The 24705-nt window shown below is 33.9% G+C and overlaps 5 protein-coding genes and 1 pseudogene across 8 annotated transcripts; 3 read left to right on the forward strand and 3 right to left on the reverse strand.

Annotated features, from left to right (window-relative positions):
* The first annotated feature begins 137 nt into the window (after positions 1-137).
* Positions 138-1697, forward strand: LOC111280184 (uncharacterized). Its single transcript, XM_022867373.2, has 3 exons — positions 138-302; positions 557-673; positions 1315-1697. The coding sequence occupies exons 2-3, from the start codon at positions 574-576 to the stop codon at positions 1533-1535; spliced, it is 321 nt and encodes a 106-aa protein (XP_022723108.2). The 5' UTR covers positions 138-302; positions 557-573; the 3' UTR covers positions 1536-1697.
* A 68-nt stretch (positions 1698-1765) lies between these two features.
* Positions 1766-3795, reverse strand: LOC111280183 (phosphatidylinositol N-acetylglucosaminyltransferase subunit C pseudogene; annotated as a pseudogene). The gene is made up of 2 exons (XR_016334641.1): positions 3446-3795; positions 1766-2942 (listed from the first exon to the last, which is right to left on the reverse strand). The product of XR_016334641.1 is annotated as a phosphatidylinositol N-acetylglucosaminyltransferase subunit C pseudogene (transcript).
* A 139-nt stretch (positions 3796-3934) lies between these two features.
* On the forward strand, positions 3935-9197 carry LOC111280182 (3-isopropylmalate dehydratase large subunit, chloroplastic-like). The gene is made up of 15 exons (XM_022867372.2): positions 3935-4069; positions 4161-4295; positions 4391-4561; positions 4962-5114; positions 5225-5293; positions 5390-5506; positions 6736-6810; positions 6972-7049; positions 7179-7274; positions 7419-7468; positions 7863-7917; positions 8041-8172; positions 8369-8416; positions 8528-8686; positions 8842-9197. The coding sequence occupies exons 1-15, from the start codon at positions 4016-4018 to the stop codon at positions 8980-8982; spliced, it is 1533 nt and encodes a 510-aa protein (XP_022723107.1). The 5' UTR covers positions 3935-4015; the 3' UTR covers positions 8983-9197.
* Positions 8979-11204, forward strand: LOC149510832 (uncharacterized). 2 transcript variants are annotated; one of them, XM_089756592.1, is made up of 4 exons: positions 8979-9083; positions 9668-9789; positions 10056-10218; positions 10580-11204. In XM_089756592.1, exons 2-4 carry the CDS (start codon positions 9697-9699, stop codon positions 10630-10632), a joined length of 309 nt encoding a protein of 102 aa, XP_089612718.1. In that variant the 5' UTR covers positions 8979-9083; positions 9668-9696; the 3' UTR covers positions 10633-11204. The 2 variants fall into 2 exon arrangements, with proteins under 2 accessions (XP_089612718.1, XP_089612717.1); XM_089756591.1 differs by lacking the exon at positions 8979-9083 and adding an exon at positions 9264-9401.
* A 941-nt stretch (positions 11205-12145) lies between these two features.
* LOC111279625 (auxin-responsive protein IAA12-like) lies at positions 12146-14569 on the reverse strand. Its single transcript, XM_022866590.2, has 5 exons — positions 13804-14569; positions 13194-13504; positions 13005-13122; positions 12744-12805; positions 12146-12661 (listed from the first exon to the last, which is right to left on the reverse strand). Exons 1-5 carry the CDS (start codon positions 14154-14156, stop codon positions 12612-12614), a joined length of 894 nt encoding a protein of 297 aa, XP_022722325.1. The 5' UTR covers positions 14157-14569; the 3' UTR covers positions 12146-12611.
* A 7455-nt stretch (positions 14570-22024) lies between these two features.
* LOC111279947 (uncharacterized) lies at positions 22025-24607 on the reverse strand. Of its 2 annotated transcripts, XR_016334768.1 has the most exons (2): positions 22756-24607; positions 22025-22190 (listed from the first exon to the last, which is right to left on the reverse strand). XR_016334768.1 is itself a non-coding variant. In XM_089756539.1 (1 exon), exon 1 carries the CDS (start codon positions 24212-24214, stop codon positions 22817-22819), a length of 1398 nt encoding a protein of 465 aa, XP_089612665.1. In that variant the 5' UTR covers positions 24215-24607; the 3' UTR covers positions 22641-22816. The 2 variants fall into 2 exon arrangements, 1 of the variants encoding a protein (XP_089612665.1); XM_089756539.1 differs by lacking the exon at positions 22025-22190 and having other exon boundaries at positions 22641-24607.
* Positions 24608-24705: the final 98 nt, after the last annotated feature.

Raw genomic sequence — 24705 nt, forward strand, 5'->3', positions numbered from 1 at the left:
TGGTTATCGGGCATGACTAGGAATCATGTGGGCTCTGCCCGTGGAGGTTCGAATCCTGCCGCGCACGAGTTATAATATTTTTTATTTAATTAATGTATTACAAAGAACTAGAGGCTGTTTGCTGGCCCAAGTTTTCTCTTGGGGCAGTTGTAGTGAGCCCAATTGACAATAAAAAATTAAAGAAAAACTGAGTTAACTCGTCCTCTTCTTCTGTTCTTCTCCTCTCCACACAAACCAGCAAAATCATAACTAAGAACGAAGAAGAAAAAAACCCAAAAGCAAAGAAGATCTTCCCTTTCAAGGTTTTTTCCTATTTCTTTTTAATATGACATAATTTTTGCTTATATTCTGATTGATTTCAATAGGTTTTTTTTTGGATCTTTTCCTGCTTTTGAGTATTGCTTATTTCCCAGTAGATTTATCCATGCTTTCATGGCAACCCATATATTGGATGAATTTCATTTCATTCTGGGTATTTTCCAATTTCTTAGTATCAATGATAAAGTGATTAGCTTTATATTTTTATTCAATTCATTTGATCTGTTTTACTTTGTAGATTGTGGTGGATTAAATATGGCTGCTGGAGTTATTAAAAAGTTCTTTATTGCATCAATGTTCATGTGGATAGCTCCTCTTGCAATTTTGTATGGTTTTAACCATAAGTTACTTCCTGGTAAGACCCATTAAGCACTTTTAGTTGAATGTCTCAAGGATGATTTTTTTCTTTTGTTTTAATGTAGAAAAGAATTGTTAGATTTTTGTTATATGCTGTTGTTACTGAATTATACTTTGTTATGTTGCTTCAATCTCTCTTCTTTTCTTTTTATTGGAAATTTTGGGTGCTTTCATCAAATTTAGCAGATTGTTATCTACTCATATGTTGGTACTGTTAACTTCTGTAGTATAAATCAAGGCTACTTGTAAAATGGTGAAAACATTAACATGAACACTACTGGTTTTGACGCTCCATGTTAACCCTAATATGCTTATCAGTGCTTATTTATTGGTGGGTATATAAATGAAACAATGAACCCTACTGGTTTTGAAACTTGGAGCTCTTAGTTGAATTGAATAATGTAGATGCACACAAGTGCAAAATTAAAATGCTAATATCTTGTAATTTTCTGTTCGGTTGATGTAGTGAACCAAACAAATAGCTCCAATATTGTTTTAGCAAGTCAATATACAACATCAATAAAGTAGTTGAATGCCACTTCTTCTAATATTAGTGCTTATGATCGCTGCAATAGCATCAGGTTGTGCTAGAGAATAATCAAGTTGACTGAACAAAGAAGCATCATTTGTTTGGAACAGGTTCAACAAGTTTATCTCCCCATGCTATGACACTGGTGAGTGGGTTCGTTGCTGTAATATCGGTCAATATAATTATTGCATTCTACATTTATATGGCAATGAAGGAACCTACTGATAAGCATGAGCCAGATCCAAATTTTCTTGCTGATGCCAAAGCTAGTGTAAGCCAGCCAACAGGTGAAGCTACGCCCTCTTCACAATCCCTTAAGAAACAAGAATAGAATAGCTGAAACCCTGGACAAGTAACCACAGTGGAGAGAATGGAACAGTGCGGTCTCTGTTCAGTGCTTATGAGGCAGAAATTGACTTCTTCCTATATTTTGCTGTATATTTGGACTCACTGTTTTTGATCTTTCCGTATTATTCTTGAGTTCTGATTCCAATCTCACGGTTTCTTTTATTGTTAACTTGTTTTGACCTGCAATTGCTGAACTTATGCTAATCATTCCAGCTATCCACCCAAGCTTTTTCTGGGGTGCAAACAGAAAGAGTATTTCTTGATACAGTAGGTAACAAGTGGTGCAAAGAGTAAGACTTGTAAGGAGAATAGCAAAAACGTGTGCCCTTGATGCTAGTCGAGATGCTATGGAAACTGAAGCCATACATAATAGAAGCATTTAAGGGGATACAACTAGTCAGGTTTGGATTCTTATGAGCCCCTGGAGCTCTTACTGTAGAACCAGAATGGTCATGTAAGAAAAGATGAAGCAAGTGCCCAAATGGAATCGGAGCTAATGGACCTTGTCTTGGTTTGGTAGATGGGAGCCAAAACATACAAACCATGGGTAAAAAAAGAAACATTGAGGACATGGTGCAAAAGAAGGTTGAGGGAGAGCAGTTCTTCAGTTTATAGGAGAATTAAGAAACCTGTACCAAGATGGCTTACATCAAGAAGCTAGAGGGAGTTTTCTTTGAGGGTTGAGCTAAGGGTGTAGGTCCAGACCAGGACCACAAGAGCAACAATGCATAGATATTGTGAGATAGAAATTGAATCTTGCATCATATTCAGCATGTTTCTTTTAACAAGCATTCATGACCACGTCTTCAAGGAAAGTTGCATCTGTGATTGTCATCAAAACCAGGTTGCATCCCTCCACATGCAACTTTTCCCCATTTAGGTAGTTGGAGAAGAATCACCACTGACGTTTGTATCCATCACAATACCACAGGTGTGGGGGAAATGCAACTTCCTGAGTTTCAGATTGTCAAAAGCAAAATATTTATCCTCTAGAGCAACATTTGCTTCCACAATATGTAAATCCATCAGATTCCAAAAAGGCAAATCTAACACTGAAGATTGGTTTTACTGTTGCAGGGCTCTCTTGAACAGTAAACAAAGAAAGCTGTTCAAATATAGCACCAACTTCCAAATAAATTAAGAGCTTTAATAATTTAACGGCTCAAATGATTGGATTGTCTATCAACCAAGAACCATGAAACAAAAAGAAAAGTTCAAATGTTTAAAACATGCATCTTTAATTTCTCTTCGGCACAAGAAATGGCTACAATATGTGCAATAATCAACAGGAGGAAACCACTTGGCTTACAAAATGGTGGAAGCAATAATTCATCGGACGAATGGACCTATTTTCACTTCTCAGTAAGCCAGGCGGACTAGGCAAGGGATTCTGAAAAGGAAATTCATAATCATGAATGAAAGCTTGTAAAATAAATGAGAAATGCTAAAAACAAACTCTACGGGGCTTCATCATTTGCCCTTACTTGCAAAGCTAAACCAAAGGCAATCCTAATTATCCAAGAATTGGTTCAAATTCATCATTCAAAGAGAGAGAGATTCCTATGCCAAATCCACAGGGCTCAAACACACACGAAAAAAGGACAAAATTTACTCCAAGCAATAACAGAGAGAACCAGAATTATTTCATGACCATGATTCAGTGGCAATGAGACACCAAATAGACAACCACCCATTAAATCCACATTTTGAAATGGGATTGTTTTAAAAACCAATTTTTAATCCACAAAATTGAGAACAAGCCACAAATTATAGACAAATTTCCCAACTAAAACCAATCATCTCAGCAAAGAAAGTAATCAACAATTTTGCACATGTCCAGCTACAAAACTTAGACTTGTAACAACAATTAAAAGGAGAAAAAGAAGATTGTACCTTAATTCGGAGATGAAGAAACGCTGGAGTTGGATTGAGAAAGATGGGTTTTTTTTTTCCTGGGTTTTGAAAGTCGGGAGCTTTTAAGTAGGTGGATTGAGATAGGGTGAAGCCCAGGGCGGGAGAGTTGAAGGGTTTTTGATTTCGGGTAGAAGAGGGCTATAGAATCCAACTTAGCCCTACACTCAGCCCAAAGAAAGGCAGGCAGATCGAAATTTCCTGTCCCTTAAATTTAACATTTGCCAAATAGAAGTACAGAACACAATTTCACTTTAGAGGCTGTCTTTGACTGTGTCTCTGTAGTCGTTGATTGTTATAATTTTTTGAAGCTTTGGTTTTGCCCGAAGGAACAAAAAAAATCAAAGTGGGGCCCATTTTACTAAATTAACTAATGACCACACGACACTACCACGCGCTCGTTGCCGGTACCTCCTACGCTCGTGCTCATCCATTTCTCTCTGCGCTGCGCCGCCTCCTATTTTTTTTTTTGTGTTCTCAGGAGTACAGAAAATCAACAGCCCTGTCCTCCTTTTACATTTCTGTGGTGATTAATTAGAAGAGCTGAATCTTATGGCATCCTCTTTGGTCTTTTCTTCCCCAGCTTCTTCGTTCATCAGCAACAAGGTAGGTGTTTTCGATTACCCAAGTTCTAGATTTTGCTTCTTGTTAATTATTTTGACTAATAAGCAAAAACCCATTTTTGTTGGTTGGCCAGAAAGATTTGGGCTTTTCTGCTTTTCCTTCGACATCTCAATTTGCCATTCACAAATTCAAGAAACAGGTTTCCAAGAAAATCGTCTCAGTCATGGCACCCCAGCAATCAGAGCGTAAACCAGCCACCACTGGCTCTGTTAGTTCCTTCTTTATTCTCATTGATTTCATTTTTATTGATTGTTTAATTGACTTTCATTGATGGTCTCTTCTTTATTGTCTTTTATTTTGCAGGTGAAGACTGGAATGACAATGACAGAGAAGATTCTTGCAAGAGCCTCTGAGAAACCACAGTTGCGCCCAGGTGATAATGTTTGGGTTAATGTTGATATATTGATGACACATGATGTTTGTGGTCCTGGTTCCATTGGTATCTTCAAGAAAGAATTTGGTGAAAATGCAAAGGTATTCCTTTCAGCTACTATCCTACTTTTTTTTCTCTTAGGTTAGCTTTGTGCATAATTGAGCTCTTGGTCTTGTTGATGTATTTTAGACTTTAATTAGTTTTTTGTGTTTACAAAAAACTCAAAATCGAACTTTGTGATTTGATGAAGTAGCAGTAGCTATGTAACTGCTGTAAGATTCTTGTCAATTGGATATTCTTCAAGATTGGAAACTGATTTTGTTGGTTTCTCTTACTTATTTCGTTTTCAGATAAAATACTTCAAATTTCCTTTAGCTTGGTAACTTAAGTATTATATTATATTGGTAGAATAGAGTCTGTGTGAGTGTTTAGGTGTGTTTACCGCTCTCTACTCACAGTTGCTGAATTCGTTAACCATGTGTCATCATTTTGGTATTGAAGGTTTGGGACCGTGAACAGATTGTTATTATACCTGATCATTATATATTCACAAGTGATGAACGTGCAAATCGTAACGTGGATATTTTGAGGGATTTTTGCACTGAGCAAAATATCAAGTATTTTTATGATATTAAAGATCTTAGTAATTTCAAGGTATGACACTATTTGTCTTGTAATTCATAATTATGTCTACTATTCTGAGGAACTTTGGGTATATTCTCTGTTTATTGACGTAAACTGAATTCTAATTCATAACATTGCAGGCAAACCTTGATTATAAAGGTGTATGCCATGTTGCACTTGCCCAAGAAGGTCACTGCAGGCCTGGAGAGGTATCAATTCTTCACCAGAATTTTGTTGAATTGTAAAAATACAACTTATGCCCTATGTTTTTGAACTGCTTTTAAGTTCTTTATCACTGCCTTCAGGTTTTGTTAGGGACAGATTCTCACACCTGTACTGCTGGAGCATTCGGTCAATTTGCTACAGGAATTGGAAATACAGATGCAGGCTTTGTATTAGGCACTGGGAAGCTTCTGCTCAAGGTTTGTTAATAATGTTTTTTCACTTGATTAAATGTGTCTCTATCTTGTTTTGTGCATTCTTTGATTTTCATTTGGTTTCATACTAGTATTGTAACTTAGTAAATGTTTGCTTTCCTTAATATCATTTTTTTTATGTCTTTTGCTAATTAGTTAGTGATACCGGATTGAAAATCAAGTGAATTTGAAGTGTAATCACACTCACAACACTCACAAGAAAAAGGATACTCTCACTCCCCTGAGTATGCAGAATTTCACCACCCCAAAGAAATAGGAAAGTATAACTCACACTCTACAGATACCGAAATCACCACCCTAAAGATAAGAGCTTGAGAAGTTCACCACTCTAAGGGAAAATATAACTAAGATATACAGAACTTAAGGACAAACACAATGTTTAATTTTCTCAAAATGCAATCTGTTGAAATTTCATTACATATGGGGTATTTATAGATGAACTTGGAACATCACTCCAAGAATAGGAAAAGCAAAGTCAAAAGACAAACACAATCAGCACAAACACAATCAATATGCTAGTAGGAACACAATTATAATGTTACAAACATACTTATAATGCTAGGAATTATTAATGACACAAATTATAAAAGAGTAAAGTGGCTGGAACCCCATTAATGGTCAAACCTTAATTCCAGCAATCTAGTTTGTATCTAAGGGCATCCAAGGCCCCAAAGTGGGACTGGAACTTTGGGTCATTTATTCCTTTCTATGTATCATGTATTTTTCTAGAATTGGCCTTGCGGAGATTGGATTTGGGCCTTGCTTATTCGGATGAGTTGGACTGGAGCATCTTATTCGTTAATTTGGGCTTTTGCATGGCTAGACTTATTGGGCTTTTATGGAAGACTTGATTCTGCATTAATTCTGGATGGCGGACACTTGTGTCAGTCAGACATTGTATTTGGCTACCTTGTCTGCTCCTTAGCATTATGCTTCCCCATAGAATTATTGACTTTTCACCAAATAAGAGGGTTTAAGGCGATCCAACTCTGTTACCCAAAGTCATTGAAGGATTTTTGGCAAAGTTTTAGTGCTTTGATGGGTGGTTTTCTCCTTCATGTTTGTTGCTCTCAGCATATAGTATGATCTGATGACCATCTTGGCTTTTTCTTTTACGAATGGATATTGATGGTTTGTATGAGTTGAAGACTTGTACTTACAATTGATTAGGTGGTATAATACCTATATGTGGTTTTGTTGCATGTTAATTGCAGGTGCCACAGACTTTGAGATTTGTGATGGATGGTGAAATGCCTCATTATTTGCTTGCAAAGGATTTGATTTTGCAGGTAAAAGCATATATTTTCAGGCAATTGTTCCATTTTGATAAGCATGAAGTCATAACTGTGTTCTTGTTGGGATATTACACTTGTTCATGTTATATTGATAGGTCATAGAATGAGTGTAGCTTTTTGTTCTGTTTTGTCTTAAAATGGTTGCCATTTTGCAGATCATTGGTGAAATATCTGTAGCTGGTGCAACATATAAATCAATGGAGTTTGTTGGAACAGTTGTGGAAAGTTTAAATGTAAGTGAACTTCAAATGATCCATAACTGATGTAAAATTAAGTCCTTCAAAAATCTTCTTAGTTAATTTTTTTTCTCAATGGAAGAAATTAGGAAGATTTAATTTTTTCTGATTACTTGTATTTGGTAGATGGAAGAACGGATGACCTTATGCAATATGGTTGTCGAAGCTGGTGGAAAGAATGGTGTTGTTCCCGCTGATAGTACTACATTTAAGTACCTTGAGGTGAGTGCAAAAATCGAGTGCGTTTGGTCGCAATTCACTGCTTGGCTTAACGTCTACTCTAGCACAAAGTTGTTTTCTTTGAATGTCTATTGCTGCTTTTCCGCCTAGCAGTAGCTTATGGGTTATATCTTTTGCTTTGAGCAGGATAAAACATCTGTGCCATATGAACCAGTATACAGTGATGCACAAGCAAGGTAGATTTTTACGATTAAATGGTTAATCAAGATAACAAGTTCTTATTATTAAGGTCTTTGAGCTATCGTTCTCTCATATGACAATTTACAGCTGATTAGAATAAAATGATTGTGTAAATAAAATTAGTTTTGTAAATCCTAGTATGTGTCACTAAGATTTATACCCATATATTATGGTATTTCAGATGGAAATGGGATTTTGGTTTTATGTTGTTTCTTTTATTATTATTATTTTTTTGGATAAGTGGGTCTAATTTTGAGTTTAGTCGAGTTCTTTCATGGTTTTGTGCCTTTTCAAGGTTCTTTCATTGTTCTGTTGATGTTTGTTGTGTAATTTCATGCTTGAAAGTGCATTAAGATGAGTACTTACACATTTACATTGTCTGGCTTTCAGTTTTCTTTCTGAGTACATATTTGATATCTCAAAATTGGAGCCCTTGGTAGCTAAGGTGGGTGTTTCTATTAAATCAAGTGATGGGCTCTTTTTTCTGATATCCGCCTCCACCCACTGGCCTCTTTTTTCATGTATCTTTGTCTGTATACTGGAGTAATTTGTTAAGTCTACTTTGCAGCCACATTCTCCTGATAATCGTGCTTTGGCAAGAGAATGCAAAGATGTTAAAATTGACAGAGTATATATTGGATCTTGTACCGGTGGAAAAACAGAAGATTTTCTTGCTGCTGCTAAAGTCTTTCTAGCTTCAGTAAGAGTCATTTAGTCCCATTTCTCATCCTTTTTGTTTTACATGCTGGAATAAGTTGAGACTGATAATCCTGTGGGTAAGGAAAGAACTAAGATGAGAGAGAGGAAGAGCTTCGACATTATTGCATATTTTATTTACTATAATTAATATTAAGTGGTTTTCTTAATCTCAAAAATTTTAATTTCTTGAACTGCAGGGAAAGAAGGTCAAAGTTCCTACATTCCTTGTCCCTGCTACGCAAAAGGTGTGATTCTGTATCATTAATTTTAAAATGTCAATCAGTTTGCAATTAGAATTCAGGAAGAAAGAAGGTAGCGATAAAAGAATGTGCCTATTGATTTGGTAAAATTTGCAGGTTTGGATAGACATTTATACCCTTCCTGTGCCAGGATCTGGTGGGAAGACGTGCTTCCAGATATTTGAAGAAGCTGGCTGTGATACACCTGCAAGCCCTAGCTGTGGTGCTTGTTTGGGTGGCCCTAAAGACACTTATGCACGTATGAATGAACCGAAGGTAATTAATTTTCTTTTCCCGGCAGGATACCTTCAAGAGCATATAATTTGTTGCCTATAGTTTACCCTTTTGGATCTTGAATAGAATTTATAGATATATCTCATGAAAATGGCAACCATTTATACTTTTATTTGCTCTTGAAATCACCCTGGCAGGTCTGTGTCTCGACTACAAACCGGAACTTCCCTGGCCGGATGGGGCACAAGGAAGGCCAGATATATCTTGCTTCCCCATATACAGCAGCAGCATCAGCTTTGACCGGTTATGTCACTGATCCAAGGGAGTTTTTGCAGTAGAAACTTGAGTAACTTGCCCACACGAGTATCTGGAGGCTGAAAAGAAAAAAAATGGAGAAAGAAAATGGAGCTTTACTGTTGAGTACTTTTGTGCTAATTCTGTAAGATTTTGTTTTGTATCTTCTTATTTCATTTTTGGTGTGTTCATGCAAGAAATGCTAAATTTGGAACATCTCTTTCTTAAGCTTCAATAATAAAATTGTTATTCCGTAGCATGGTGAAGGATGCTTGCGCCAGCAACTGTCGTAATAAGAATTTCGGGATCATTAGAATTATCATTAGCGGTGGCAATGAGAATGGATATGATGGTGACTGCTGCATCAAAGATACTCGATTGTCCCAAAAGGCAGTCCGACTGTCATTCCACTCTTAACCTGGATTCATCGGACCGGATGTGCTATGATATCCAAACGAGCTAAGTTACGGCAGAGTAGAAACCTACTTACAAACTTGAACTGTAGCTAATGAAAATGATCAAAAAGAACAAAAGGGTCGTAATGGAATGGTCCTACAATTGTAAAAGAATGATGTAACTAATGTTCAGTAATTCTTAAATGTCTGAATCATTTGAGGGCTCGAGGAAGTTAAAGATGGCAGGAAAAGCACTACTGTAGAAAGTACTTGACATTATCTTTTTCTTTTCTGCATTCGGAAACTTGATCTAAGCTCTCTAGGATTGTTGCAGATTAGCACTGGAGTCCAAATAAGCAGACAATGGCTTCCAATGGTAATGTTTTCTGCATTAAGTGGCTGCTGCAGAGTTTTCAAGAACACAACCCAGAACATTTCTCACAGTTCTCTGGCAATGTCGTGTTTGACGTTCTCTCCATTTTTTTTCTTTTCTCACGAAACAAACCCAAAAAAAAAAAAAAAGAAAAACCCACCTCCTTTACGATTCTCTGATGATTAACCAAAAAGGAATTGAGTCTCTCTGTCTTGTAGCTTGTAAATTACTTATTTTAAATATAAAGGAAAAAAAAAAACCTGAACTTGGAAGGACAGTAGCAATCATTTACACGATTTTGTTTGTTCTTATTAATGCAATAATTTTTATGAGATCAACCTAATTGCAGGTGTGTGTCTCAACAGCAAATAGAAACTTCCATGGTCGGATGGGGCATAAAGAAGGGCAGATGTATCTTGCTTCCCCATACACAGCAGCTGCATCAGCTTTGACCGGTTATGTCACTGATCCAAAGGAGTTTTTGTGTAGGAAACAGGACCAAATGACATTTTGTGAGCAATTTGTACTACTTTTATGTATATACTAAATAAATACTACTTGTAGTCCACAGAGAGAGATGCAGCTCAGGTGTTGGCACTGTTGTTTTAATACTGTAATATTGTTTTATCATATTTCTTCACCTTTAATATTACTTAGTGTAGTGAACCTCAAGCTTTGTTCGGCTAATTCGTGCAACCATTTTTTATAACATCTAACAAGTCTGAAATTCAAATCTCAGCACTTGAATTATACGGAACAAGCAGCAGAATGAATTAAAGATAATGATCTAAGTGATCTAACATATACTTTTAGCTCATTGAATGTTTCAGTACTCAATTAAACATAATTGTGAAACTATCTTTTCTTTTTCAGGCAATCAAGAGCTTCCTAGGATCGCAGGTGGAGCCAGAATATTCATGAGATGATATGCATTGCCTTGAAACCTTTCCAGCTGTTGGGGTTCCAATGCTATTATTTGCTGTTTTCAATGAGCCTGCATGAAAAACAAGCTTTGGGATAAAAAAGAGAAAATGTGTGTTGGATGGTGGGTCTTAGATTTTAACTTCCATTTCTAAGTTGGGAAGAAAAAGGTTGAAAAGGCAACGGAAAAGAAGCACTCTTTCAAGGTGAAAGATCTTCATAAATACCAGAAGTTTTGCTGTTTTTGCTTTACTTTTGCAATATAGAGCAATGAACAAGGAGAATTTTGAGAAAGAGAAGAAAAAAGTTGCAGAGGGCTAAGCATGAGACCCATAGTAGAGAACAGTTGTATCTCAATCAATCTGCAGTCAAAATCAAAATGATTGCATAATCTTAAGCATCAAGTGTGTCCCCCTTTTTTATGAGCAGTATCTTATAGCTCTCATAGCTCAGATTACATTTGATTGGATCAAGCACCAGAAGAAAACACCTTTTCTTTTAGGACTTGACCTAAAAACTGGCAAATTGGATGGCAAAAATGAAATATTTAGGACCACTTGCATAATTTTTCCTATTATTTCAAAGTCCATTATGGTTCTCTTTTCTCCACCACAAAATTCCTTTGGTTTTTTTTTTTAATCAGAAATTGCTTAAACCTAGTAAGTGTTTATTATTGTCAAAGCTTCAAACTCGAGTATTGTCATGCGTCTTTCTTTCAGTAACTCCAGTTTTGTGGATAAGTTTGTTAGATCTCATCCTGAAGATGGTATATGGCTTCCAATCACTGATTAGACCTCAAAAACCATGGCTTCAAATCACTGATTAGACCCTCAAAAAATTTTCATCTCTGTCATTGATTCAAAGAACAAACTAAAAGAGAATAATAGAACTACACATGATTAATCAACCTGCTCATTAAGGTTCCAATATAAGCTGATTGATTGATAGAATTGTCAGCAAAATATTAAGTGCAGTACAGCCTGAACAGTACTCCTCTTTGACAAACGTCAAAATATTAGCATCTGTTCCACTTTGCTTTCTGAATACTTTTTTATCACTTGCAACCTGTTCTCATCAAGATAATGAGTTACATTTGCCCCAGATAATGATCTTTCTTTCCCGACTTGAAGGATCACACAGTCTTAACATGTTATTTCATTATATATGAAAGTGGCTTGAAGATCGTATTATCATGTTTCACAATCGAGTAGAGATTATACCCAATTGTTGCAATGAAGTTACGTTCCATTAATAGCTGAGCTGGTGGTTACATGCCAAATTGCATGATGTAAAAGACAATTCATGATGCTTTTGTCCTTAGAAGCCACACACCAAGTTTTGATGTTATGTTTCTTCCATTATTTCTTGTGTTATAAGCACTAAACTTTCTTGAGATTTGTTTCAGGGCGAAGGTGTGCTTGATTCCTCCATGAAATAACAGCTTCAGGTGCGGTGTGGAAGCTTAGAACGATCAAATATTTAGCCACAAAAGATTCAATTAATCAGATCTTGTTCCCGAAAATAAAACACTCAGAACTTCAGATTAAACTATGACAAATTAAGAAAACATGGCCAACCAACAGTATGAAAACGCTAACATCGGAATCACACAAACATTTCTTGTATCACAAAAGTAAAACTGAGCTGCTTGATTGCAGCAAAGCTCAAAACACTCTAGATTTCGAGTACTCCCATATTTACAGTATTAAAAAACAGCATTTAGTCAAGGCCGCGGGACTGTATCATGGCACTGTATAAGAGAGAAAACTAATTTGATTATGGCCTAACAAAACCAAAAAAAAAAAAAAAAAAAGCACCAAGAACCATAAAATGATTTGATACTCTTAACAAGCAGTGGAAACCAATCTTGGCAATACGCTTCAATTCATCAACTTCTCTAGTTTCCTTTAACTTCTGTGTTCAAACTGTGAATTTTTTTTTTCTTTTTATGCAATTGAAATGACAATGACGGATGGGGATGATGCTAAATGGGCTTGTTTCTTTGCTTTTCATTCCTTTCATGAAATCTTGGTGCTGCAACAGATGAATAACAGGAGTTAGAAACAAAAATTCAAAACTAAATATAAAAATTGTTTACTATGCGTCTTCTACATACCAAGTCCATTTGCCTCAGAGGTCCTCATGATTCGGAGCCTTCTGACTGAGCTTAGAAACATTCTGAAACACGACAAGAAATGAATAGGATCATAACCATGGAAGTATCAAATTACTTTCGATTCTTTTTTGCTGTTGCTTTCAGATTAAAGTTTTTATCAGCTTCCAATTGCATGTCCCCATCCTCCTAACCCTCTGCCCACCTTTCCTCTCTCTTTCTCATCTTGGAAATTTATACAATTAGCAAAAGATAGAAGCATACCTCCATGGGACATCTCCTACAAGCATCCAGTCTCCCTCTTTGTCTTCATAGGTCAGAACAAATTCAGATGATCCTTCCAAAAGCTTAGAGGGCTTTGTTACTTGTTCCTTCTCTGAACCTACAAAAGGGTATCCTTTATCTGATGACATGTCAAAATTCTTAAAGCCAGAACACAGAAAGGGCACTTACCAGCTGAGTTGGCAGATCTGAGAAACATATCTTCCAGTGCTTGGGCCAAACCTTCATAGCAAGAATGAGCATTCAAATCCACCTTTCTCCCTATTGGAAGTCCATCCATATTCACCTTAACAAACCCAAGATGGCCTTTTTCATTAACACCAGAACTGATTTTCTTGCCATTGTAAGGTTTCTTTTTCAACGCATCCTTTGGTTTATCTTTTTCACCAACTCCCTCTTCCTCTTCAGCTCTTGGAGCCTTTGCTTGGTTAACCAAGCTGTTCATCCTAAAAGCCCTTATGGGGGGCCATCCCACAACTTGACTGCTTCCAAAACAACAACATGGAACAATAAATAATCTAACTAATTAAAAGGGAAATATTTGCCAAAAAAAGAAAACCAGAGAAGGATGAACACATACAGATAAACAAAGCTGGAGGTAAATATAACCTACTTGACATTTCAAAAGGAACCTAAGACTCTAACATTAACTAGCTGGTTATGCCAAAAAAGGCAGCAAAAAAATCCGGAATTTCTTTTTCTTTCGAACTTGTTATGGGAACCTGACAAACAAGCCATGATATTGATAAAATAAATGAAAACAAGTCTCGAAGGCACAAACCTGACACCAGTTGGAGATCCACCTTCATGGGGGACAGACTCAGCAGCTCTCTTGATCCCAGAAACAGCAACAGAAGAAGGACCACCAGTATTAGCTCTATGAGAAGCCACTGAAGGGAAGTCTTTTGCAGTCAAGATTCTACCACACTCACCCCATGGAGAATTACCGGCCTTTGTCTTCCCTGTAACACCACCAGGACCACCAAGGCTCAGTCCCAGGCCTAACTCCAGCTCACTCTCAGCTGGATATGAACTTGCCTCAGAAACAACCTCCACTTTAGACACTGCTGATTCATTTGTAGAAACCCCAGAAGAACCACCACCACCACCAAGTAAAACTAAGCCACCATCCATCACAAACAAGCAATTAAGAAAAGCAAGAAAGTTAAAGACTTGGCACAGGTGAAGAAATAAGAAGTAGTTTTGAGAGGGACCAAAAGAAGGCTTATTTTGGTGGAGATAGAGAGAGACCGAAGTGTAGGAGAGGCAAAAGGAGGGAACGGAGGTTGGGGAAGGTGGTGGAGGGTGTGATGATGATGGGACCCATATGTCTGCTAGTGCGCCTAGCACTCTCACCAGTCACCACCCTTTTTACTCAAATAAATAAATAAAATTCCTCGACATGATCATGACTCTTTGGAATCTGGTTTTCTCCCCTGTTGGTTGAAAAAATGAAATCCCGAAAAAGAAAAAGAAACTCTAATTCTGTAGACAACAGGCAGAGGCAGGGCATAACTAGGAAGTCTAGGAAGCACGAACGAATGCCTTGGTCTGATGGTCGCGTTTCCATTCCAACTTCCAACTCACATGGTTGTGAATGTGAAGCTAAATTCACAGTTAAAACCACGATATTGGGATTATAAAATAGATTGTAAAATTATACTATTTAAAATTATTATAATAATTATATATAAATTTAATAAAATAAAAAAATTAAATTTTATATTTTGTATCAATATAAATTATAATATATAATTTTTATATAAAATATAAAATGAATATATAAATTTTAATATTTTACGTGACATAAATATTAATATAATATTTTAATTTAAATTTTTAATTAAAAAAAAACATAAATATTCAAATTTGAAAAATAATTTAAAAAATGAGACAAAAAAGTATATAAAGTATGCTTTTATGTGAGAAATAATTATTCACTTGTTACTAAAAATTTACTTTTTTTCTCAATTAAATCCTTAATTAAAAATTTTTAAAAGGTTATGTGGTAACATGTTTTGTACTAACATGGAAATTTTACCTTTCTTAAGTCTTCTATAGCAAAAGGGGATGGTTACTTTTGATTTTGTCTTTAGATTAATTTATAAAAAGAACAATGCTTTTTCTAAAGAAAGCTCTCAAGTTAAATAGTAATTGTTAATCATGCTTTGAGACCTAAAAAATATACATGATGATTAATGTAGGAAAAATGGGCTTCACTCAAGGCACATCTACTCAATGCCAAATTTTACATTAAAAAAATGAAAAATTATCTCATCCTTTTATAGTTTTTAGATTTTACAAGTAAGATTAACATAAGATACGTAGAATTCAATCATTTTTAATATCAACGACTCGATGTAAATTTTAGCAATGCATATTGGTTTGACAAAAACAAAAAAAAAAAAGTATTATACGTTTAAATATCGACACGAATTATGACATAATAATTTTTATATTTTATACATGTTTAACATGAAATAAATAAGACACATACACATGAATTCCCAAAAATATATTTAAAAAACTAATTAAAAAATAAGATACATGACAATTACTTAATTCTATTTATGAAATTAAAAAATTTTATTGTTCGTATATAAAATATGAAGTCAAAAAATTACTTAATGATAATTAGAAAAAACAAATGTTCTTGATGATAATTATGATACTCAATTAAAGTATAGGAAAGGCTTTAATTAAAGCTTAGATGTCTCTTAGCTTTTAGAATAAAAAAGCATAGGGTTAAAGTATAAAGGTATTGAGTCTTTTTACAAGTGCCAAAAAAGCATATTCTAATGTTAATTTCTCTCTTTTCTTCCCTATTGTGCTGTCTACTATTTCAAGGACAAATGCCACAAAACCTTGTTTTATAAAGTTGAGACCTAAAGAGATTTACAATTCCAAGTGGCAACCCCACCATAAAGAGAAAGTCGAAATTAATGATTAAATTAAAATTTTTATTTCATTCACTATTAATGAATTATTTTGAGTTTGAATCATATGATAATATTTTATTGACGTTAATTTCGAATATATAATTTTTATAAATTAAATTTTAAAAAATTAACTAAATTATTTATTCCGAATTTCTTATAAAAATAAATATTTATCGTTAGAAAAAAATATCATAATTGGATCACAATTTAAACATAGAATAATTTAGCTTGCCAATGTCGGTCTAATCAAGTGATTATTTAGGAAATAAAAGATCAGAAAGCATGGGAAAGAAAGACCTTTAAGGAGGCAAATTAACGAAAAGAAAAAAGTTAAAGTTGCATTTTTTTTTTCTTATTTGCCTCAAAAATATGGAACCATTGATCCTTAACTCTAAACAATGTTCTTGGAAAAGTCATTAATGGACTGTTTATATAGCTAAAAACAAGTCGTTAGGATTATGAGATTTATTTTTTTGTTTATATTATTATTTTTAAAATATGATATTTAATAAATATATGATTTGAATTTTAATGTTTAAAAATTTTTATGAAAAAAATTAATTACTCTTTTTTGTGAAATTGGAACCAGAGACCAAAGCTTTATTGTCTTGAAATCGTGTTTCTTTGATTTACAAATCTACAAACAAATCAAAAAGTTTTGTGAGAAAGTCTAGTGAAAAATGGTAGGGGTGTAATAATATATTAGTATTAGCAAGTTATTTGGATTCAATTTGAATAAAATTCGAATTCGATTGAATTATTATCGAGTCTAGTTCGAATTCGAGTAATTCGATTTATCGATTGAATCAAATTCGAGCATTTTTATACTAAACTCGAATAGTTCACGATCATATTGAGCTTTTATATTTTAATATGTTTTTATTATTTTAATTAATAAAATATTTCGAATTAGAGTTCAAGTATAAATAATCAAATTTTAATCGAATATAAGTATCAAGTTTATTTTTACATGTTAATCGAACTTAATCGAGTGAACTTTAATAGTTCGATTTCTATTTCGAATCGAGCTTGAATTAAAAAAATAAAATTCAATCGAATTCGAGTCAAATTTCAAACCTTGAATTTCAAATCAAGCTCTAACTCAAACTTAATTTTATATCGATTCAAACTCGATCAATTACACCCGTAAATAATGATCATCAAATGCCCATTTTTCTTTAAACTGTGAAGAAGTTTGACATACCCATTTGAATAAATTTGATTTTTGATGGGTTTTCAATAGATTTTAATTCTTTAATTGTTTTCATTTAGTCTTGGGTTACAATTACATGGGTGATTGATGAAACTTTCAATTATTTGATGAGTTTATTTTTATATATTTTTAATAGATATAGTCTAGTTGATGATTTACCTTGTTGGCAACATGGTCACATGAAGAAAGAAAAGCAAACATGAGACTGATGATCTGTTTCCATGTAATATATTAGTGGTGTAAATAAACAAAATATTCGGTAAACAGTTTGATTCAATTTTTGCTTATTTATATTTATTTATTAAATTTAATAAATAATTATAAATAATATTTTAAAATTTTTAATTAAATAAATAAATTACAAATATAATAAAATTTAGTCATGTTTGAAAAAAAAATCAAATTAAAATATTATACAAAAATATTTATCAATGTAAATGACAAATTTTATTGTTATTATTTAAATTTTATTAAAATATTTTACAAAATGTTACATCGATGAAAATGATAAATTTTCATCAATTTCTTTATTTTAAATTTAAAGATATATTGACAAAATTCAATGAAATTAAAAACCAGTGATAAAATTCAATAACTTTATGTCCAAATAGCATAATTGAGTGCATTTTTCCCTTCCAAAAATTATTGTACTTTATTACAAGTTTATAACTCAAATCTAAAATATTTGTCTCTAATTTGTTTTTTTTTTTTTTAAATAATATCTTATATGACCTTTAAATTATTGTAATTTGTTAAATTTGATATCTAAATTAAAAAAATTCTTAATTATATATCTAAACTCTCATTCGTGTATTAATATAGTTTAGAACTTAACTCCCTTGATAGAATAGCTTACTTGACCATTTTAATTAATAAAATATTAACATCTAATCACAAAATGACATATCATCTTAATGGTTACTTACATATCATGCTTATGTGACCAAGTATAAAGCAAAAAAATTTTTTTTTCAATTCATTTATTTCGTTCTTTAAAAAAATTCATCTTCCCTTCAAAAAAAAATTAGAGCATCACCTCTCCCTTAACCCAAATTTCGGTGACTCACAACTGTCAACTGTTGCTTGTCGATGCGGATTTGGTCCTCGATTTCATCTAAACAAAACTCACCTCCTCCTCTTTCAATTTTTACTTGATTTTCTCTCAAAACGTTTCAAAACTCCTAGATTTGAAGTTGAAGCCCAAAACTTCAAACTCTTCCTTCCACCGTCCAATCCTTTTGTACTTTTATTACGTTGTTCTCCCCTCTTCAACCTTCATTTCATTAGTTAGATTTCAAAAAAATTGCACCACCCAAGCCTCCTTTTGCTTGCCACCACTCCTCTGCACTATTAACAACGGCTGCCAATTGTGGCCTCCTTTTTTGTATTTCCTTGTTCCTTCCTCCCTTTAAAAAATTAAAACCCAAAACCCACTCAAAATTCTCCCAAATCGAAACTCTCGTTCTTTTTGTGCATTTGCTTGCGTAAAAAGAAATGTTTTCTGGCTACTGTGATACCTTAGCGGTGTCTGCTAGTTGGTATTGATGGGAACGGTGGCTTCAGGATTGGTGATAGGCTGTGATGATGTTGATTGGGTAGTAATTTCAATGAGTTCCTGAATTAGTGATAGTGGCGATGGGATGAGATTGATGATGGTAATTTCTTGGCTTAGTGGATTGGGTGTAGACAAACTGGGATTTTAACAAAGTTTTTTCTTATAAAATTTACCTTATGTTTGGTTTGGATAATTTATAAGTAAAAATTTAAAAAAAAAATTGCAACAAAAATTACCCATGTAAAAATATAATTTGGAGTTTAAGGCTTGAGTATTGAATTTGGAGTTTACAGTTTAAGGGGAAGTTAAATTTTTTTTGCTTATTTAATTTATTTTTAAAGAATATATAACTACATAAGCATGATATGTTATTTTATATTCGAATGGTAAATTTTTATTGGCAAAAATAGCCAAGCGAATAATTTGATTAACGAAGTTAATTTTTGAATCAATTCATGATTTCAAAATTTAGATATTTATTTAATATTTTTTGTTAATTTAAATATCAAAATCCAACAAACTACATGACCGTAGAGGACATTATCTCGAGAAATAAATTTTCCACGAAGGCTACGGTGGGGTCCAAACAAGGTGAAGAAGCGCGTGGGATACGACAATTGATCACTCAAAGCCATTCCCCACTTCCTTGAACGCAAGTGGCGGAAGAGTGGGTTCAAAACGTGACCACAAATGAGAAAGACAGACAGAGGCTGAACATTCCTTTTCAAGATTAACTAAAGCTTTCTGTTTGGTTGGTCGCTTTGCTTTGTTTGGTTAATAACAAACTGTCATTTTTTATTACCAGATAATTGGTTCAAATAATAAAAAATATATATTTTTTATTATTTGGATTTGAATTAATTAAAATTTTATGAGACCATAAATTTTTATAAATTTATTTGGATCGATCTAGAAAAGAGATATTGAGCAAAACCCAGATCAAATTAATAATTTTTTTTTTAATTTCACTAACTGTACCAAAAATTTTAATCAACCAAAATATTTAATTGATTTCATCAAATCTTGAACGTAATACTTATTATTTTTAAGTTATAACATCTATATAAATTAAAATTATATTTTAAAATCTTACTTTCTCATAATTTATAAGCATATATAAAGTATATTCATAATAAATCAAGAACCCTAATATCATAAAATTTAAAACATCTAACAGACTAAAATCCTAATTCAGTTCAATTTCAAGCAATTCATTTTTTTTTTTTCGTATTAAAACGGAATTTAGCAAAATGAAAGCTAATTGCCCAAAAAGAGCAAATGAAAAGATTTGGCATTTTCTATAAAGTAAAGACAATGAGGAGTCTAACCTTATGTTGTTTATTAATGAAATTTAGCAAGTTTGTTGGAGGATGCAAAGGGTAATATTGATAGAATATGACTTCCCAGTTAATTTCCCAAAATAAAAAAATCCGTAATTAATGAAGCTTGAAAACATTTAAACAAGAGAAGGGAAAGAAAAATTCTTTGCATAGAACATTGGATTTAATAATTAATGTATTTAATTATTTATTCGAAGAGAAGGATTCAAAAATTTTTTTTCTTTCCATTATTATTAAACAGTTTTTGATCAAATGCGAATGATTTGAAAAAGAAAGTTCCCTTATTATAATTGGATATAATTTAATTATTTGAAAAAGAATATTGTTAAGAGTATTTTTAAATTTAAAAGCCGAATTCATCCTTTTTTTTATTATAGACTATCAACAGATAATTATCAGTATTTTTTATTTTTGGGCCAACTTATGTATAATTTCAAGTCAATTTGGTTACGTCACTATTTTATCTCATAAATATTTCACTTTCTGCTTATAAATAGAGTTACTCAAATACTATTAATCTAATCTAATTATATTACTTTACTTTCCTGTTTTTCTCTCCTTCCCACCTTTCATATTTCAACTTTTAGTTTGAGCTTAAGAACATAAACTTAAAGAATGCCTCCTTCCTTTACTCTCAATTGCTCTCTTTTTCTCTTATGATTTCAAGATCCTATCCGTCCATTCAGAGCTCAACATAAACAATATAATAAATCAAAATAGTTCATAAAAAAAAAAAGAAAAAAAAAAGGTAGCATTCTTATTGATAAGAACTGTAATGAAAAATGGGAAAATTAAAGTTGAGAGTCAGTCAGAATCTTTTAGGCATAGGATGCATATGTAAAGGTGATAAGATTCACACAACATAGAGCAATGACTGCACATCTGATATACTTATCTTCAAATTATTCTCTTTTAAATGTTGGAGTAAAATAATTGAAAAGTCATTTTCTTAAGACATGGAGACAGGAATTAAAATGGGGCTATTCTTATATGATATTGGCAATAAGATTGATTTATTTACATTTTCTTGTCTAAGCTCAAGGCTGAAGGTGCATGGTGGGGTCTTGACATTGAAAGCCAATTTAGTTATCAAAGATTCTATTTGGATAAGATTAGATGCATAAACAAAGAGCAAATCAGGAAAAAATTTGGAGAAAGCTCATTTATCTTTTCTGGTCAATGAGGCATAGATTGAAACGTAAAATTCTAAATGCATTAGATTAGATCAATATCAGAGAATATAACAACAACAACAAATTAAGTCTTATATTTTATACTTCTGAGATCGATTATCATCAATATAAGAGAATGTATTCTTAAAATCGTCTAAAGACGGTGTTACGAAAAACAAAAAAAAATCAGGAAATATTAGAGGAGAAAATGTGTGATTGTCATTCATGAGAATCATGGAAAAAAGACCTTCTGTTGGGGAAAGCCATGAATACTGATCCTGACTTTTTATTTCAGGATCATCAGAATGAGCATCTGGAATATGATTATTGATGTCTACATATAAAGAGTTAAAGACAATCACCAGAATGAACATCTGGTATATGATCAATGTGAAACCCAATGAACAAGCTTTAGGTATTCCTTGTTTTTCCTTCAACTGCATGGATCTAGGGTGGAGAGAGGTCAATAATCTACTGGTTAATTGAAGGTGAGTAGTGTGTTATACAATTTTTTCTGAATTTTGCATTCAAATTCCTTTGTCAGCTATGTTATAATACTAGATTAATGAGGGAGTTTTCCATTATTATGAAGATCTCATCCAGCAACATATAGTGTGATGTAGCACACGATAAGACTCCATTATTAGATTTGGTAATTTAAAGAACGAAATGATAATACAATATAAAAAAAGATATAAGACTCACACAATTTAAAATTTTAATAAAAACTGAATATAGATTTGAAAAAAACAAAAAAAAAGTTATTTTACATTTGATGTCTCAACACGAATTATCACATGTAATTTTTGTATAAAACATATGTTTTACATTAATTAAACATGATATGAGTACATAAATTATCATATCTATCCATTATGCAGTAGAAATTTGTTGAGGCATACAGGAGGAATTTGTTGAAGCAAATATACAACCAAACTTAAATTCGATCCTGAAAACACAGCCAACAAAACTGTTATTTACAGCCATTCAAGGCTTGCACAACTTTTATCAAACATGTTTTCTTGAAAAATATCAGCCAGCCATTTCTATGGCTAACACCATAGCCTCATTAACTACAGCAGATATAGTAATTGGAACAATGCATCAATTGTAAATCCTGTTGTTTTCAGTATGCCTATGCAGGTTAACTTGTCTGAATTTTGCATTTCTAAGCAAAACCAGATTACTGTTAAAAAAGGGAAGTTCCATTGCTCAGAACCCCTAATCCAACAAAAATGCAGCATCTGATATAGGTCTAGTTCATCAAGATATAAAAACAACAATATGATCTCATTGAAAGAAGAGAATTGTACCCCCCCCAAAAAAAAAAAAACCGGTAGCCCCCCAAAACACATGTTAATATTCTGAATTATGAACAACACTCATGGACTCACAAACATTAGTAGCACTTTTTTTTTTCATTTTTTTTCCCAAAGTATAACATGGATGTACATGTAATTCAATAAAATATAACAAAAAGTAAAAAAGAAAAGGGTGGGAAAGAATGGCCTAACCGACTTCATGAATTGGTCAATCTTCAAAAGCCATTTTTAAGTCCATCCGAGATGCTCAATTTCAAAGGAAACTCAAGTTATCATCAGAAGGGGATCGATGCAATTTCCTCTTTTTCCTAGCTGCAGCTGCCACACCACAAGTAATGGAAATTTCACAGCCACAAATTTTACCAAAACATGAAAACAATCCACCATTGTCAGTGTGTCTTCTGGCATGTCTTGTTTTCTTGGTTGTGTTAGGAATCCCAGTAGACACATAACTAGAAATTTCACTACCTCGGTCATACACTGGTGGGAGTTCGGTTTTCCACCTTTCTAGTTTTGACCGAAGCCCTTCGATACTTTCATCTAAACTCCACCCTCCCACTGAACTCTCTGTCTCATCCATTCTGTTAAGGTACATGTTTCTGGCCACCGCAGCTGCCACTTCGGATGGTGATGGACCCAATTCTGAATCGGTCAAAATGTTCGGCCCACGTATTTGTTTCGGAGCCTCGTAATCCAACCCGTTGTATCTTAACCCATTCGGTGACTTGCCAGGTGGTGTTTTCAACGCCATTTGTCCATCTTTGTTGCCCTTTCCTGGACCCTTTTTTCCTGGATCCTCCGACCCGTTAACAATTGAACTTGGCTTTCCCTTTTTATTGTTTTTTTCGAACGTGTAATTCACCATGGAACTTCCCCTTGAATTAACCTTATAGTTGTTTTTTCCGATTTCTGACCCGTTAACCATTGACCCACCACCGTAGACCACTGACCCATCATTGATAATGGACGACCCTTTAATGGATCTCCTTGGCCTTATATCTGACTCGAAAATCGAACTCGAATCACTCTTTGTCCGTCGAAGTTGTGGTTTGATCAACCCATTGAGCAAAAGCTGATGGTTATCGTTATTGCTTTTGGTAGTGGTGGAAAGAGGATTGTTATTGGAGCTTTGAAACGGGTCTTCCTCACCCATCAAATGCCGATAACCAACCGCGGACGACCCCATTTGCAAATACAAAGGCATGCTCCTCATTGAACTATCAAGCAGCGCCACCCCAATGTTCAAAATCCCTTGGGGACGACCCGATGGTCTCCGAACCTGAAGAGCCACGAACCTCATCCCTAGCTGTACTTCGTGGCGATGTCGCGGCCGAGTAATTGGCGGGATAACGTTTCCAACGATGGCTCGGATGGTTCCCACGAGGATGTCACGGAACCAATGTACGGCATAGATTTCGATCATGACGGCCGACGTGTCACCGTTGAGGAACTCGTCATCGACACGGAAAACGAACTTGTCGTTCCATGTTGGGTTAGTGTGGCCTTGGGTGTCGATACGGGTCGAGAGCTTGCGTTCACGATGGACCCAAGCCACCGCGTAGGTTCGCATTCTGCGACGACATACGGGCTCCAAGTCTTGGGCCGAGATCACGTTGAGTTCCAACAACTGGAACGGTGCCAAAATGCTCATAATTTTGGCTAAAAAAAAAAAAAAAAACTTCTAAATATCAATGCTTAATGATTCCAGGCTTTGTCGTCGGTGTTTCTTCTTCGTCGTCGTTAATGTTAGTGTTATTATCAACGACGAAAGTGGGGGGCCCACCTTCGTCGTCGAAGACGACTAGGGTAGGGAAAAGGGAAATATCGGGGAGAAAACAAAGGAGCAAGAGGAAAAAAAAAATGGAGGCATATGGAAATGGTGCGTGAATTGTGGTAAAAAAGGGAAACCGTTGCGATTTAGTTATTTTTATGACAGCCATTGGAAAAACAAAGTGGGAATTTTGACTAGGTGGTAAGAAACAAGAATAACAAGTTTTTTTTTTTAAGAACTTTAATTAGGATTTATCATCATAAATTAAGGCATGGGAGTTTTGAACTGCCCACCTTTTTTCTATTTTTGTCTCTCTCTACTTCATGTTCTAGCTTCCATTTTTAAAATGGAAAATTTGTTCTTCTTTTGTT

Source organism: Durio zibethinus, chromosome 27 (assembly GCF_047325235.1).
Source record: "Durio zibethinus cultivar Kanyao isolate XHJ-2024 chromosome 27, ASM4732523v1, whole genome shotgun sequence".
NCBI lineage: Eukaryota > Viridiplantae > Streptophyta > Magnoliopsida > Malvales > Malvaceae > Durio > Durio zibethinus.